We start from the raw sequence: 17,447 nt of genomic DNA, 5'->3' as shown, positions 1-17,447 counted from the left end.
GAGGGATCAGCGCTTTACCACCATTCAGCTTGGTATCCATCACATGATGCCTTGCACCCCTCCGGCCAGGGGATCAAGTGGCAAAGGCCACCAGGCAAACCGCAGCTCCTGGATGACCCAGGGTCTAGTGCAGTGGCTGCTTGAGCCTTGGAAAGGTCTCAGGGTGGTGGCTTGGGTGATTGTTCTGCGTGGCCCTTGCGGGACCTGAAAGGCTTCCCCTCAGCTTCGATCCGCCCAGGATCCACTAAAGGCCAGGGCACCGCGCATGTGCTTGTCCCTGCTGGAGCCATCCCGGGAGGCTGAATGCAGTCCTGATGTTTCTAGGGCGGCACTTTCTTGCTAGGCTGAATCTGGAGCCTTGGGGTTGCCTTTTTCATACAACTTGGCTGTTTCTCCCTGAGCAATTGAACCCAGAGATTACACCAAAATGTCGTCTCTCTTGTGGTCCCGGCAGAAGGGGCTGGGAAGCTGTTCTTTTTTAAGCTCAGGCCCAAAAATATATCCTCACGGGGCAGACAGCTCAGATCGCAAAGAGGAAGTTTTTAGAGGATGTGTCACTTTTATTTCAGCAAAGGTGCTGCAGCGAAAAGAAGCTAGATGGAAATGCTGATGGGGGCAGAACTCCCTCGGCTTTATTACCCATGCTAGCTGCGTACCTTTTTGCTCCCCCATTATTTCTTGTTACCAGAGGATGTCAGCGCTTGCCACAGCAGATTGGATCGTTGGCCTGCCCTGCCTTTTATCATGCCATGGGCTGTTCCCTCGTGCTTCGGGGGTTGGTTAAAAGAACCATCTTGGGAAGACACCTACCAACGTGCGTGGTGGGAGTGGAGCTGGAAATCCTTCACAACCCCTGCAGTCCATCAGCTTCAGCCCTGAAGCATGAGGTTTAATTACCCATATCGTTATCTTAGCTTGCATAGTTACAAACGTTATTAATGGCTGTAAAATTATCCGGTCCTTTTTAAAATCCAGCCACACTATATGTCTTCAGTTGATGACCCTCTGCAGCTGCGAGTACTACAGGTGGACTATATAGTGCGTAAAGGCAAGGCATCCTTTTATTGCACCTGAATTATTGCCCTCTAATTTTATCGAATGTCTTCTGCTAATGTGCAGCAGGGTAGGAAGCAGGGGTTAATGCCTGCCCTGCCTGGAGTGAGGAGACACGTCTCCACTCACTTGTTTCTCTGACATTGCTCCTGTCCTTGGGGCTAAGCCAGCAGCTGTACCACAGACTGAGATCCTTGTCAAATTCTCAGGCCAGGGGCCTGGCAGGAAGGACATTTCAGAGCATGTTGTCCCGCTTCAGTTGTCTTTGTTCCAAGGATCTTGCAGTGCTTTATTATCGTTATTACTTGTTGAAGGTAGCCGAGCAAGGCGCCACGCCAGCCGCCTAGAACCTCGTTCGTGCTCCAGGGCATCCAGGGACGTGGTCGTTTCGACAGGAGCTGAGCCAGCCCATGGGGGAACTTCTTTTCATCTCCTGCCCTTCCACCCTTCTCCAGCTCCCAGGGCTGGGGCTGTGGGTGCTTAGCACCTCTGACAGGTGGAGCCCAGGTTTCTAACACCGGGCATCCAAAATGAGAAGCTGTTGTGGCCAGGGTGTCTTCCCCAGGGCATCAGAGACCCTGGATCTCCTGGATTCCAGAGCCTGAAGCGTAAGTCCCCTGCTCCACCCATGGCGAAGGGACATAAGTACTTGCAACATAGTCTGTGGCTTTCATGGCTTTCTCAGACCAGATAAAAGGAAATCTCAGTGTGGGAGAATGTGGTCTTGTGGAGGTACGCTTGGCCTCTTCCTCTACCCCAGTGTAAACCAGGACTAACTCAGATGGAGTCAGAGGATGTGGTCACGAGCCATTTCCTGTGGCTTTCTGCAATATAGCCCTCGCTTTGGGAGGAGGAAGTCACTGCCATTCAGCTTCCACTTACCACGGGGCAAGAGAGCGCAGACAGGCAGGGCCGCCGTTGCGTGGTAAAGTCCCACCCACTTTCGCCCTGCCATAGGGTGCTCGCACGCCTAGGCTCACCGTCACCCTGGGGCACAACAGGTGTGAGTCAGAGGTGCACTGGGACTGCTGTCATTCCCATGGCAGGTGCCATAGGTATCACCAAGGCAGCTCATGCCCCTGCCTACCAGAACCAGCCTTCCCCACTGCTTCTGCATCCCTGGCCCAGAGAGAACCGGCCTCAGGGCATAGAGGTTACTCAGGACCTCCTGGGGGGCATTGACTCCCTGCTCCCTTGGGCAAGTCTCTCCAGGCAAGATGGGGAGAATAACGCAGATCTCTTGCAGTGGGGGAGTGCCTTGCACTTCCTCTGCCTTGTGTTGAACAGCCAAGCAGTTGCACCAGAAGTGTCCAAACCCACCTGAAGAGGCTTAAGGCTTGAGCACGTATCGCCCAACGTACTGACACAGCACAGCGGGAAAGGTCAGGGCTCAAGCCTTGCCTATCACTTGACTGTAGCCTAGGGAGTTTTGTTCTTGCTGTAATTTTTTATCCTCTTCTCCCCAGTTCTTGCTGAGAAAGGGGGATTTGGAGCGGTTCTTTATACAGCTATTATTGTCTTAGTGAGAAACCAGCTCAACATATTTAAAAGCGAACAGAAGGCTTTTCCCCCGCCTTCTTTTAACTTGTGTACCTTAGTCTCTCTGCCTGACATTTAGCTGATGCCTCAAATAATTCTTCAAGACAAAGTAAATGGGAATTCCTTTGATACAGCGATTCTTCAGTTACAGGCATTTTAAGTATGCATAATTTGACAGAATCCTCTAGTTGTCTGGTCTTTTATTTCTTTAAAGAAAACCACACGGCTGGTACTGTGTTTGAAAATGAACAACAATGGACTCTCTGGATTTCAGCAGAAATGAATGTTGCATGAAGAAATAAAGGAGGATTGGTTCTCATGGACTAATAGCGGCAAGAGCTGGGAAAGACCTAATAGGCCAAGTCAGTACATTGCCCTACCAATACATTTTTTTTTGCAAGGGGCCTGGTTTTCAGAGGTGCTGAGTACTTGCAGTCCTTGCTGGTTGCGTGAAGGGTGGAGGGGGCTGAGCCATCACTGGAGATAAGCGGTAGGATGCACCTTTGATGCATCTCCGTGAGCTTAGTGGAGATTTGACTGATCTTGTTGGAATGAGTCTTGGAGGCCATTTTCAGAGAGCCGCCTGGGTTTGTTCAGACATAGCTCGGTCACGTGTTTACATCCTTGACGGGGATCTTCCAGGACGTGGCTGTTGACGTGATTTAAATCGCAGGTGCCAACTTGCGCGCTTTGTCACCTTCGCCAATGTAGACCTGCACGTTAGACTCCCCAGGCCGAATCCAAATCTCATTGAAGCCAGTGGTGGACTCCGTGTCTGGTTCGATAGTAGCTTCTCTGTATACATTCAAGGTAGGAATCAGCAGGTGTTGAATGCTGGAAGCTGTTGGAGGCAAGGGGCAGGAGATGGATCGCTCTGGACAGGCCCCGCATAAATACTCTTCCCCACAGCAGCTGCAAAATTCCCACTGAGGCGCCCTCTTCCTGGTGGGTTATAGCAACAACTGGGTGTTCAGAGAAGGGGTATTTCCAAGAATAGGAGCTCATTCCTTCCTTCTGTAGTCCATCTAGTGGGGCAGGGGCCCAGCCCGTCATCGGGATGCTCTTGTTTCATGGCTGTTGTGTGGTAGTTCACATGCTGGACCTTTCAAAATCATTTTTGGCCCCACGAAACTCAGCATAAGTGAGAATCGGGTCCTATCTGGAGCTGTTCCTACCCTCCCACTGCTGCATCAGTCCTTGGAGGAGTGAAATGGTGGCATTCATTTCAGCAGTCCGCCCCCTCGCAAGCTTGTCCCTGTGTTGGAGAGGAGGCGGTGGGTGCTCCAGAAACACTTTGCCTCGGCCCCAGCTTGGCAAGTGCTCACACACATGCCCAGCTTTCTGTGCATGAATGGTCCTGATGATTGCTGCGGCTGCTCACGGTGCCCAGTTAGCTTCTGCACAAAGGTCTGCAGGACTGAACCTGCATAAACCTATTGCCGGGGCCACAACAGTCCTGTCACAGACTTGATTAAGGCAGAGGACGAAGTTCAAGCCGTTGGGAAAGGTCCTGCTTGCCTTGGATGAAGTCCATCCTGTGCGCAGAGCTGCTGCAAGCCCATGGCGCTGAAGTGAGAGGTCGGAGCCCCTGAGCTGCTCCTCCATACCGGGGTGGATTTCACCCCTTGCGCAAGTAGTGCCAGTGAAGTGAATAAGTCAGATACTTGCCACGACACCAGCGGGACCCCAGAGTAGCTGCATTCGCTTCAGTGGAGTTATTCCAGCCCCACGCACGGGCAGACGAGATGAGAACTTGGCGGCATGACTCACTTGAGCAAGCCAAGCAGGCTCTGGCCCCATACCACTGTTAATTGCTCCATCCTCACTTCCAAACAGCCATTGCGTTGCGCCTGTCAACTTCCCACCGCCAAATGCACCCAAGTGGCTCCCGAACAGTTATACGCTGCAAGACAAACGAAATGTCACCAGTGCCGCTCACATGGCAGGCGAGAGCTGGCCCCTTGTTTTACACCCGCCTCTAATTATTCTGCGTTTGATACCATTGCGGGCCGGGAGCCGTACTTAGCAGCAGCGCTGGCTTTTATTGCCAGTTCGGTTTTTCGCGATTGGATTTGTGCCATCGGTACGCGGCAGCGAGTCTTGCTCCGTTCCACGTCCCTGTTTATCTAACTTTTTGACCCTGGAGAATTCGATTCTATTTTTTTTCCCTCTAAAAAAAAAAAATAATATTAACCTGGCTCAATAGGAGGCATTTTCTTGAACTTATTAAAAAATCCAGACTTGTAAATTAATTTGTTCGTGTTGTACAATGGCAGTGCAGATGGACTCATTAGCATGCACACAACAAATAATTATAGATGAATTTTTAGCTGGCCTGCTTAATGGGCTTGCTGGGTTAATTATGTCAATGTATAATTACATCAGCCCTGGGAGACATAATGGCACACCCTGCTGAGCAGACACTAGCTAATGATGGTGTAATGCTGACAGAGGGAAGACATACTGCTCTGAATGCACCTGCTTACCTCTGCACAAACTGCTATTGTCTGGGCCTTCCTTTGCCTGAACAAACAGGCGTTACTGCGAGGCTGCGGGCTCGAAGGAGGGACCGGGGGCTCTGCCTGGGCAGCTGGCATTTCGCAGGGTGGAGCTGAGCCTCGGGGCACGAGAGAAGTGCCCTCAGTGCCGGTTGTGTGTAACCCATGCCTCGCTAGGCCCCCAGTGCCCATGCCAACAGTGCTGCCCGCGGGCACTGCTGACTTGCATGGCTCGTGTGGACCGGCACCTGAGTCCCACGGAAAAGCACCGATTCCTGTAGTTCTCTCCAAAGCACCGCTGGCGTGAGCAGGGCAAGGGTGGATCGACCTGGTCCAGGTGTCTGCTGCCGCTCTCCCTCCCCTCGGAGCCGTCAGGGCCTTGGGAAAGCATGCAGGTGGATGGGTGGAGGCTTGGCGCCCTGACCACTGCTCTGTGAAGTCTCTTATGGCGCAGTTTGCATTCACCAGTGCACAGACAGCCCTGGGGCAGTGGTTTCCCTGAGTACAGCCCCCCGACCCTGCGTACCTTGGAGCAGCCGTGCACACGTTGCTGCCCTTCTCTGGCAGTCCTGGACACGGCCCTGCTGCAGGGGGGCTATGAGCTGTGCAGCCAGCACCTGACTTATTCCCCGGGGGGGCCGTGGAAGTGTTGCAAGCAGGGCCGAGGTGGGGGTCCGTGCCAGCTGCTGCCTCTCACCTGTCGGCTTTGCTTCCCTCTAGATCCCGTTCCTGTCCTGGAGGCGGCGCGGAGCCTAGAAGACAGGCTGCGGCAGCTTCAGTGCCTCGACCCCGAGACCCCACCCCTGAAGGAGCTCAACCGGCAGTGGAAGAAGCCCCCTGAACTTCTTGGCACCAAAGGTACCCGCCGTGCCTGCTCTCTCCTTGCCTCTGGCCCAGGGCCAGGGAGAGGGAGCCGGGGAGGGGATGCCATACGGCAGAGGAAATCGGTGCTGGGGTCTGCAGTGGGCCGTCGGAGGCTTTTGGAGCATCCAGAACGGTTCCCTTGTGAACCCAAAGCTGGGAGTGGATGGGGGCCGGGACTCCCCATCCCAGGAGAATGGGAGCGACTTCAGCAGCCTTGTTGTTTCCCAGGCTGCGTCTCCCGATAAGCAGCAGCGTGGGCTGTGCTGGGGTCCCCCCCTGGCTTGATGCCACCGCTTCAGCAGAGCTATGCTCATTTACATCTGCCCCGTGCCAGGCAGAGCCCCCATTGATGGAGACGCTTCCTCTGACCCTGCCTGCTGGCTTTCCTCTGTGTTGTGGGGCCCATGCACCGGGGCACTGGCACCCGTGGGTGCAGAGGACGGGAGCCAGAGACAAGTGCACAGCGACAGATATTTATTCGCCACTGCTTGGGTGGCACCAGAGCGGGGCTTTCAAGAAACCAGGTGGGGTCACTCAGTGCAGCTCTACCAGCTGCCCTGGGGTGAGGCCAACTGGTCCCTGTGTTTTCCACCAGCCCGTGTTTCTTTCTGTGTCTCTAAAAGCACCAGAGACGGCTGGAGCTGGGAAGGAGCCTGAGCAGGCCGGGTAGCTTGCCGTTGTTCCTTGAGCCGCTGGATTGCTTCGTGCTGGGAAAGCCCCGAGGTCCCTTTTGTGGCTGCCCCGAGTCAGTCTCCCTGCGGGGTGCTCTGCACAGCCCAGGGCAGAGACACAGTCACTGCAGAGCCCGGGGGTGCAGCATGTCCAGTCCAACAAGAGGTCTCTGTCGGGCACTCAGCACCTGCACAGGATTTTGGTCCCAGACCCTGGCCATGTGCTCTGGTCATGCACGCACATGTGCCCACGCTCTCTCTCCCCCCAGCTCATCCAAACTGCATGAAAACCCCAGGCAGGCAGGGTGTAAATAATGGTGGTAGCAAGCGTGGAGAGCATGTTAGGCAGGAGATTGGTGTGATGCCGGCGTGCTGTGCTCTGGGCTGGAGCTGCGGCGGGGGCCGCTCAGCCCTCGCAGAGCTCCCAGTTGCTGGGAGCTGAAGTGGCTGGAATGAGACTATTAGCAGATCTAACCTAGTCAGGAAGCTGCCACTTTAGCAGACTGGAGGCTGCGCTCAGGGTTTCGCGCCCTGCTGCGCCTCCGTAACGTGATTGACCAGCAGAACCTGCAGAACGTATTAACTCCGTGGCTGAAGTTCTGGAAATCAATTCTTTCCCCCTGCGATTGATCTCATGGCCCTGGAAGAAGCAGCCGCGTTCTCGGTCCTGTCATGCTGCTGATGTGAATTTTACACCCGCAGAGCAGAGAGAGGGAACGTCTCCAGCTGGGCTCACGGTGTCGGAGGGAACCAGGCTCGCGAGTATCAACAGCAAAGCACTTTTCACAGAAACCTTGTTGCAGAGAAATGAGGCAGAAAAACAAAAGTACGTGAGTAGCAGGGGCTGGGCCCCTGAGCGAGGCAGTAAATATCCTTTACCTCTGCGTCGGCTGCAAGTGAGAGATGCTGTGTGCACGCGCGCATATGTGTGTGCACGTGGGTCTCTCTCCCTCCACCCCGCCAGCCTCTTCCCTTCCTGCCTAGCAGTTAGTCCGTGCTCCTGGCTGTCGGGATCTGGGTTGAAACTGGCCCTGTCCTTCCTCCAAGCCAGGTTCTGGGCTGCATCCCACCACAAACTGCCTTGTGTCCCATCTGCCCCAGCAGTCCCTGCCTGAGGCTTCCCTCCTGCCTCTGTTGTCACGCGTGGAAGTGTTCAAAGCTGCTAACGGGATTTCCCATTGCATTTAATGGGAGACGAGGGAACTCCAATCCCCTCCCATGCCGCTAACCTCCTCACACCTGTGTCTGGGCGTGCGTGGAGCAGCTCAGGTCATGGGGGTGCTCCTGGGATTCAAGACCAGCCCTGGGCAAGTGCTGAGGCAGGCCAGGCATTGACCTGGTGACTCAGGGGAGAGGTAGGTCTGGGAGCTCACGAGCGGAGTGGTTCGGCCAGACCCACTTCAGGTGAGGTTCTGAGTCTCTGGTTTCTAGTCTGTGTGGGGCCCTGGGCAGAGGTCCCATGTTGGGCCTCTCCTTTACAGCCATGGTAAAGCCCAGCCCAGGATATTGCACCATTTGCCATGCCCAAAAGCTGCCCCAGCCCAGCATGGCACTACCTGCCTTCCCAGGAGGGCAGAGCCAGCAAGCCCCTCTGCAGACACCCCCCTCTGCTTGCAGCAGCGCTGCCCAAAGCAGGGCCCTGCCAGAGGTGCCCATCAGTGCTCGTACCAGCTGAGCGTACAAGTGTGTGCATATACAGACATGTGCAAACACATGCTCCGTGTGCATGGTGCCTTGGCTCAGCATATGGGGAGGGTTTCTTACTGTTTGACCTTGGTGCCCGATGGGAACCGTGCTCTCACAAACACCACCCTGGTGGGCAGTCAGACCAGGGTACTCAGGCAGTGCCCAGACCAGGCTGCTGGCTGGGAGCTTGGCTAGAAGACCATCTTGGTGTGTCAGGCTCTGCACAGACAGCTAGATAAAGGGTCGGCCCCGTTCTGCCCTGAGCCTCCCACGCTGGCTTTCCACGCCTCGCCACCCCTCCACGGGGGGGTTGTTTCCCTTCTGCTCCACCTGGCTGTCGCCGATTGACGTTTCCCCTGCACGTTGTTTGGCTTGGACGAGTCGGATAAATGCAGGCCGGCAGACAGACCTCTCTGTTAAATGGCCTTTGAATTTCCGCACTCCGGAGCTTACCGATGGCTCGTGGAACGAGACTTCATTGTTATTCCTTAACGCGCTGCGCTGGCAAACAAATGACACATCCTTAAACTCTAAATTGCCGTTCTTTGGAAGTAAGTTCCTGGCACACGCAGGCTATAAATAATGCAAAATAACTTTTCCCTGATTGCTTCCCCCCCCCCTCAAATTAATTACAGGAGGGTTTTCCTTTTTCACCTCTTAATGTCAGGAGGTGTTTAAGAATGTGTTTCCCTTATGATCTGAAGGCAGCATTTGCCTTGTGTTTCTGCAATGTCTTCTCAACCACTTTACGATACAGGCTTGGCCCCATCATATTCTTGAGAGAGGGAGGCGAGGCAGGACACCTCATCCCTCTCAGTTGGTCTGGGCCTGGCCTTCACAGACTTCGCTGGGAAAGAGGAGTGCCCTGGGCCACCGGTGTCCGGAGGTTGGCATTCACCACTAGTACCAGCTGCTCCAGTTGCTAGACTCCCATTCGGTTCTGGACCTGTCGCAAGCCCTTAAGCCACCTGAGATGGAGTCCCTGTGATGCCCAGCTGCCTGCTGCTTGCTCCTCTGGCCTGTCTGTCCTCCCCCTGCCCAAGAGAGGCCTGTGCAGGCAGCATGAATGCCTGGAGAGGTGCCAGGGGATGCCGGCACACTGGCTCTGGAGCCCCGCCAGATGCTGCTCAGGTTCCCCTCACCTGCCAACAAGCACCAGGCACCACTGGGAGCAATGGGGAGATGTGGCTGAGTGGTTGCCTGGTGTCACCACCGCTCTGGTGGGCCAAGCCCCAGGTAGGTGCTGTGTGGATCCCACAAACTGCAGCCAAGCGGAGCCCCACATCTGCAGGGTACTGACCCGAGCACCCCAGACCCCTGGACACCTGGGGTGCAGGGGATGGGCCCAAGAGCCTGCGACAGACCCGTCCATGCTATCACAGGCTCTTGGGTCAATACAGACCCCAGTGTCAGGGCCCTTGGCAGCCACAAAAATCTGTGGTGTGGCCAGGTTTCGTTCATCGTCGGGTTGGGGCCAGAGCACTTGCTGAGGAGCCACGATGTCCGGCCTGGATTAACAAGGGCAGCGGCACTGTCTGCACAGCCTGTCCAGCCGCTTCTCTTCCACCCACTTGTGCTGGGGCAGTGGTTGCATCTAAACTGGGGGGGCTTGGTGTCAGCACTGTGCGCTGCCCTCCTGGATGCTGTCTGCACGGGCCCGTCGGAGCCGTCGTGGCTTTGCGCCACGCAGCAGCTCAGAAACAGCCAGGTAGCTTCTCATCCCTTCTTTTCCTGCCTCTCTCGTCCTTTTTAAAATTCTCCTAATAAATTTTTGGCCCAACGTTTGTTTCTGGGCTGGGATCCAGCGTGCCGAGTTCTCAGCCTGAAGTGAATTTTTATGGCCAGCGCTATAAAGCCCTGGAAATAGAAGTTTTTAATGGAAACGCCGACAACTCTAGCGGCATGAAAATGTCTCGGCTGCAATAAGTCTATACTTTCTGTGGCGTAACTTCTGAATGATGAGCTTTAAGCACGTGGTGAAAAAGATAAAATAGCAAATCGGTGGCACCGTGTGAACGGCTGCTTAGCGTGTGTCCAGGGCCAAGGCAAGGAGACTTGTACCCCCTGGGAGCCATGCACGGCAGTCGCTGGCAGGTCCTGTCCTGGGCAGGGATTAGCTGTGTATAAACGTGGAAGGTCACAGTTGCTGCGCTTCTCTTCACAGGGGACTCCAGGAAGCACAGATCACTTTGGCTGCTCGGCTGGGGGAAGCAGAAGAAAAGATCAAAGTGCTTCATTCAGGTACAGGAGTTTTAGAGCCCAGGGCTCCCTTCCCACCGCTGTATTCAGACACGTTTTGGACTCGGCTGTGCCCCTGTGATCACAGCTCTTCTGCCAGGGCAGTTGGTGCAAGCTGGAGTTGCACACATGGCAGGAGGTGGCAGTGCACTTGCATGGCAATGACCCTGGGGCCTGTGACTGGGCTGCACAGGCTTTGTTGGCCTTGCCTGCCAAAGTGAGCGTGGCATCCATGGGCAGCCCATGGGAAGAGGTGCCCATGTCACAAAGGTCTGGATCAAGCCCGCACCAGGATGTAGTTATTCCTCATCCCGTTCCCCACCCCAGACCTGGCCTCTGCCCGGGGAAAGTGCCAAATCCTGCATGACTGGGTGCCAGGTACCCCCTGAGGGATGCTGAGCTGCTGCCAGCTCCTTGGAGCACACTGGGCCTTCCCAGCTCTGTGCCCCCAGGCTGTAGGCTCCACGCAGGCACAGCTCCCGTGGGCTCAGGCTCTCTGCGCCTGCGGGGTTGACTTTCCCCATGGTTTTTCTGCCTCCATTTACACAAGAACAGAGGCAAAAGGAAGTGGGCAAAATGTTCCTTCCTCGGACCAGAGTGGGGGCAGCGGCGGCATGCAGGGAACAGGGCAGCCTGCTCAGGGCAGGCAGAGGCATCTTCCAACAGGCTGGTGCCTGGTGGATCTCCCCCTGTCAGAGCCCAGTGCTCACTGCATGTTGCTTTTACTTTTCCCTGGTGCTCAGCGCTAAAGGCCACCCAGACGGAGCTGCTGGAGCTGCGGTGTAAATATGACGAAGAGGCAGCATCAAAGTAAGTCCCTCGGGCTGTCTGTCCGGCTGACCCATGTGGAGAGGTTGCATCTGTGCGAAGCCGCCAAAGAGGGCCTGTCTTAACGTGCTGTTTGGGAATTTGTGCTTTCCTGCAGCCAGGCGCTGCCTTGTGTACCCGACGTAGCATGACCCATCCCAGCCACCTACAAAGCCAGCGCAGCCAGCAGTTTATCCCAGGGCATCCCCACCCATGTGGTGTGGGCTCCAGGTGTCCCAGGGATACAGCCTCTGGTCTAATCAGACCCAGTGCAGGGCTGGAGGGGATGGGACAAATGTTGCTTCATACAACCAGTTCCCTCAGCCCTGGCACAAGGGCCATTTCTACCCAAAATGCTACTTAGAGCAGCGTAGGGCTGGCTCTAAATTGCACTTGGCTAGAATTTTCTTCTGGGGCCATCCCTGCAGTCAGTGACCTCTCAGGAAGTCAGGGCAGAAACCCCGTGGCTGCATCCCTGGTTGTCTCTGCTGGTTCTGTGCCGCGTGGAAGCCTCCCCTTGTCCTTCATCCGCCCACTGCCCCACCAGGGCAGAGCAGAGCAGACGTAGCAGGGCTGAGGCTCTGCAGGCCAGCGTCAGAGCCAGGCGTCCAGCATCCCCAGGGAGCTGCCGGCATGGGGAGCGTGTCTGGGACTGGCCCCAGCACGAGGTCAGCGGTCAGCAGAGTACGTGGATGCCTGCGGGGTGAGCCACGCGGTCTGCAAGAATCTGGATTGTTTTCAGGAGCAAGCGATTGCTGGTAGTGGTGCCATGGCTGTATGCCGGGACAAGGCAGAGCTCAGTGAGGTGGGCCTGTGGTTTGAGCCAGGGACCGAGAACCAAGGAACACCAGCTCCCATCCCAGCGCCAGCCCTTGATGCCAGTGAGAGGCTCAGGCCCGTGGCCGAGGGCAGAGGTGGGCCGCTGTTGTTGTGGCAGAGGCAATGGGGGCCTCGCAGCAGAGACCTTTGCTCAGGGCTCTTGGCAGCTGCTCGAGGAAGCAGCTTGGAGAGGCAGACCATCCTGGGGCAGGGCAGGGGATGGCCTCTGCGTTTTGCTGGCGATGGCCCTGTGGTAAAAGTCCAGTTCCCCCTTCTGCCTCAGACGTCAGCACAGTCCCTCACATCAGCAAAAGGTGGGATGTGAGCTGAGCAGAACCCGGATCGGGGACCATGGGGACACTGCCTTGCAGGTACAGACATTGTCCCTGGGAATGACTCTCATCAGGCCTTCCTTAACATTTCGGGATGCCCCCTCGTGTTCTTCCAGGCATGACAGCGCTGTACCTGGCACTGCGCGCAGTGTACCCAGCCCGGCAGGGCGAGCTCAGGCAGTGGGATACGTTTAACAGACTCCTCCACTCCATTAAATGTCCATTTGCCTGTTCTTATTTTTGTTGGTCGGGTGCCATTTATTTTTATGAGTCAGGAACATCTTCTCCCTCTCTCTGGCTTTCACCAGCCGCAGAGGCTGCCAAACGCTTACAGCTGTTCAAATGTTCTGCTGGCCTCGCTCGCACACCACGGCCCTCGCTCACACACACACACACACACACACACACACACACACACACACACACACACACACACACACACACACTACATCAGAGTCAGGACACTTAATCGTATAATACCAAAGCAGATGTTCTTTGATAATTCGATATGCCATTTGTACAACGCGGGGCTGTAAATAATTTTCCCTTTGATTAGGACCGGAGACTCCAGGCGCACAACGACGGAGATGAAAAGGGGGTTTGTCCTGTCCCTTGGTCTCCGTTGCAGCCTCCATCCGGGGGGTTTCAGATGCCCCTGTCTGGGTTCAGCTGGTGTGTTTATGTGTGGTTAATTCATCAGCCAGCATGAGTTGTGTAGCTGGGACCAGAGACCACACATTAGACACGTTGGATATTTACCTTCACACAGTAAACAGATCCGCCGCCATGTCCCGTTCAGCTTTGCCAGCTCTTAACGACTTGTGAAAGGGTGGGTGGGAGGCAATTAAGCAGATGCAAATATTCCTTGTTGACAAACAGCCCGGGATCAAGAGGGAAGGAGACATTTCTCTAGCTATCCAGAGGCCGAGGGGGTGGCGCGCAGGCCTGGCAGGCAGAGACGGAGGCTTTTATGTTGAGCTCACCAGCTCGCAGATGGGCATGGCTCGTTAATGACCTGAAGTCGTTCCCAGCTAATGGCTGGTTGTTGGCCTGTGTGAAATGAGCCAGGGTGGCCCAAGGCCAGTTCCTAATGGGCAGGTGCCCGCTTCACAACATGAGCATCACAGCTGGCACAAGCGGCCTCCTTGTTGGCTGTCGCCACGGGGCAGCCAAGGCTCGAATGGGCCGTGGGGCCCGAACTTCTGTTCGCCCCTCGAGGACGAGCAGTCAAGGTTGACTTGAGGTGAGGTACGGGGGTGGGGGGGGATCACAGCTGCCACACTGGCCTCATCCCAGGGGGTCATCCAGGCAGCTGCTCCAGCCTCTCTGAAGGCACCTGGTGGGGATCCCATTCACATTGTTTCTCAGGCGTGAGCAGTGTGCTCCCCATCCACCCGGCCCCAACCACAGCGGCGTGTAGCAGAGGCAGGTTGTGTGCCATGGCTGGCACATCTCGGGGATGGAGTGCATGCCTGTCCCAGCTAATTGCTCTTGCTTTGCTGTTGCAGGGCGGACGAAGTAGCCATGATCATGACCAACCTTGAAAAAGCCAATCAGGTGAGAAGAGCCCCTTGCCGCTGCATTTATAGCAAGCCAGGCTCAGAGCGGCGAGCACCTTCCCTTCACTCCCTGCCATTAGCCACGGACTGGAGCAGATTCGTTCTGTAGCAGCCCCAGGCGGAGGCAGAGCTGGCTGCAGCGGGGAGCCCAGGCAGTGCCAGGGTTGAGTGAGCCGTCCTGTCCCCCAGGGCTGGGCTTGAAGCAGGGACACTGGACTAAGCCTGACTTTCAGGGCTCAGGAGGAGGGTGATCTTGATACCCAGGTAAGTGCTAGATCTGGCACCACTGGGAAGGAGACTGCTGTTGCTCAGAGGTGCACAAGGCACCCAACCCTAGACCAATGCGACTGGGTTATCTGCAGATGCAAGAGCCCAGCAACAACTGGCCCCCGTCACTGGTGCGTGCCTTGGCTAGTGCAGCTTTATTGGAGAGGCACCCCCATGGCTGAGGTCTGTAGATGTTATGACCCCACCAGGTTTACATTTGGGATATGTCAGGGCACTTCTCTGGGGCTGGGTAAAACAGTGCACTCAGGCCGTGGCTTTCCTCCATTTCTAGTAATTTGTTCGTCGTTGAATTAATCATGACATTTGCATACAAATGACTTAATCTGATTAGTAAAATATAGTTAAATAGCAACATAAACACAGCCTTTAAGGGGTATAGAGGGGGCATGTGGGTGTTGCTTTTAGACATCCCTGAAATGCAGCCACCTCTAGGGCGCGGCTATCGGACAGTGCACAGTAACACTACACGTAAGCCCAGGTCAGGAAGTAAAGAAGATTCCCAGCTGCAATGAGAAGGCATTTTAGCTGAACAGGATGTGGTTCTCCATGCTGGAGTCAGGCTGGGACCCAGGGATGGGCCTGTGCCTGGGTCTTCTAATGTGCAGGTGACTAGGGCTCCAGTGCCCAGCACGGGGGCCTCACACTGAGACAGCCAGTTAGAGGTGCTGGAAGCACCAGGGCCAGGCCCTACCCCAGCTCCGAGTTTGGGGCTGGCTGGGCCTGCTCTGAATCAGGCTGCAGGTGCTCAGAGCCACACGCTGGAGCCAGAGCCCCTGGGCAATTGGAGCCCAGCATCCTGCATGGCTGCATTGCTGCATCCAGCTGAAAGGCACTGGAGGGGAGAGCAGGATGGGAGATGCAGCATCCTCCCTGATGCAGGTGGAAGGGCCGTGCCATCATGCCGCAAAGCCTGTCTAGTGGCTGTTTTCCTGACTTGTGCAGGCGGCATGTGGCGAAGGCTGGCGGTTCTGCTTGGCCCACGCCTTGGCTACCACGTGGGGCCTCATGTCAGCATTACGACACCACAGCTCTGGCCTTGCCGAAGCACCCTGTGGCATGAGGACTGGGCAGGGAGCTCCGGTGGAGGACGTGCCTGTGTGACCCTGACACGGAAGCCACCATGGGTGACCTGATACCACGTCGTCTCTCTCTTGCAGCGAGCAGAGGCGGCACAACGGGAGGTGGAGAGCCTGCGGGAACAGCTAGCATCTGTCAACAGCTCCATTCGCCTGGCCTGCTGCTCTCCGCAAGGCCCCAGCGGGGTGAGGAGCATGATGTTCCCCAGGCAGCTGGCCAGGCCTTCGGCTGGGGGAGTCGGCCCAGAGCCCTCGGCTGCAGCGGAGGCAGGCTGCGGTCTCCCCCATGCACAGGCCTGCGGGGCAGGTTCCCGTGGGAGGGCTGGGGCAGCAGCTGGTTGCGAGATCCAGCTTGTCCGGCTCTCTTCCTGGTCAAGGAGTCGCAGAGCGGGTGTTTGGCGGCTTGGCTAATAGCACCCGCGTAGGAGTTTGCGGAGTGGAGGTGCTGTGGCTCCGTCCAAATTAGCTTCCCTAATTAACGCTGCTCCACGCATGCTCAGCCTGCCGCCAGTCACCAGTATGCAGCTGCCAGCGGCACTGGCCTCCTCTCTTGGCAGCTGTATCCCAGCCAACGCTTCCAGCCTCCACCTTGCTACAGCCCTGTCCCAACCCCAGGTGGGTCACCGGGCAATGGGGCTGGTCCCTCCATGTTGGCAGGGTTAGATGTGCCCCAAGGGGAAGCCTTTTGCTTGCAGAGGCTGCCAGGGTGTAGTCACTCCCTGCACTTAGACAAGTGCCTCTTGCTCAGAAGGGAGCCTCACGGCCGTCACCCTCCCTTTGCAGGACAAGGTGAACTACTCGATGTGCTCAGGGGCCCGGCTGGAGGCAGCGCTGGCAGCCAAGGACCGGGAGATCCTGCGGCTCCTCAAGGATGTGCAGCATCTGCAGAGCTCCCTGCAGGAGCTGGAGGAGTCCTCGGCCAACCAGATCGCTGACCTGGAGCGGCAGCTGGCCGCCAAGAACGAGGCCATCGAGGTACGCGCTGGCCTGTGCAGGAGGAGCCTGGAGCCCGCAGCGGGGACTGGGGCAGGGATCACCCCAGGGGGAGTCTGGGCGGATGCTTGTGCAAATGCAGCCCACCTCTGAGCCCAGGACTAGCTTGGCACAGCCCTGGCAGGGGGCTTCCCCCTCGGTCTTTCTGTTGTTGGACTTCCCAGCACAGACCTGCAGTGTATTCACCAGCCTGGTCGTGTGGAGGGGAAGGGAGGGCAGGGCAGAGCCCTGGGCCTGGAGGTGGATTCTACCTGGGAGATGGACAGCTGGCAGCGAGCAGGCGGTAGCAACCCTGCCTGCCCTGGGGTTGCGACTTTGTGGAAGGGCCGACTGTACTAGCCGATGTCTTGCTCTCTTGCATTGTCTAGAGGCTGGAAGAAAAGCTGCAGGCCCAGTCCGACTACGAGGAGATTAAAACAGAGCTGAGGTCAGTGCCCGGCTGCCCACGTGCCCCTCTTTCCAGCCCTGCGCGCTTCCCAGCCCTGTTGCTGAGGGCAGAGCGCAGTGCCACACCTGGCATCCTCCCTGCTCCCGGCTCGGGATGGACTCAGCCTCCCCACCCGGGGCCGGGAGAGGTCACACGTGCGTAAGAAGAGACCGAGCATCCTGCAGCGAGGACGTCGCATTTCATCAAGCTTGCTGGCTTGACAGCAGTGCGGCAGAGGAGCGCTGCAGTGGGATACGCTGGCTCTTCGTGAATAGCCGTGACCCCCTGTTCCAAGTCCCGGGTTTCTGGGGCAGAGTGGATGTCCCGGGCACCATTCCTGAAGCCCCTTCCCCCCTCACTTGTCAGTGCCTGACCCGGCTAAGCAAACGTGGGGAGCGAGCGGAGACTAACTCTGTGCTGTTTCTCCCCAGCATCCTGAAGGCGATGAAGCTGGCCTCAGCCAACTGCAGCCTTTCCCAGGCAAGTGCCAGCGCCGCATGGGGAGAGGGGAATCCTTTGTGGCTCCTGGGTGTTTGCTAACCCCCTCTCCACTTGCATTCTCTCCTTCAGGGCATATCCAAGTCAGACGAGGCCTTG

General features: G+C 56.7%; 1 protein-coding gene across 1 annotated transcript in view; it reads left to right on the top strand.

Moving 5' to 3' along the window:
- Window positions 1-17,447, top strand: part of CUX2 (cut like homeobox 2) — an 87,422-nt gene that overhangs the window by 54,338 nt on the left and 15,637 nt on the right. The window contains 9 exon segments of the mRNA XM_025199847.1: window positions 5,811-5,948; window positions 7,328-7,451; window positions 10,476-10,552; window positions 11,293-11,359; window positions 14,016-14,064; window positions 15,512-15,616; window positions 16,214-16,405; window positions 16,792-16,850; window positions 17,282-17,379. Coding sequence (XP_025055632.1) covers window positions 5,811-5,948; window positions 7,328-7,451; window positions 10,476-10,552; window positions 11,293-11,359; window positions 14,016-14,064; window positions 15,512-15,616; window positions 16,214-16,405; window positions 16,792-16,850; window positions 17,282-17,379 — 909 coding nt within the window.

This window comes from Alligator sinensis, unplaced genomic scaffold, assembly GCF_000455745.1.
Source record: "Alligator sinensis unplaced genomic scaffold, ASM45574v1 scaffold628_2, whole genome shotgun sequence".
In the NCBI taxonomy this organism is placed as follows: domain Eukaryota; kingdom Metazoa; phylum Chordata; order Crocodylia; family Alligatoridae; genus Alligator; species Alligator sinensis.
The sequence above is the reverse complement of the archived record's forward strand: the minus strand, read 5'-3'. Positions and strand labels throughout refer to the sequence as shown.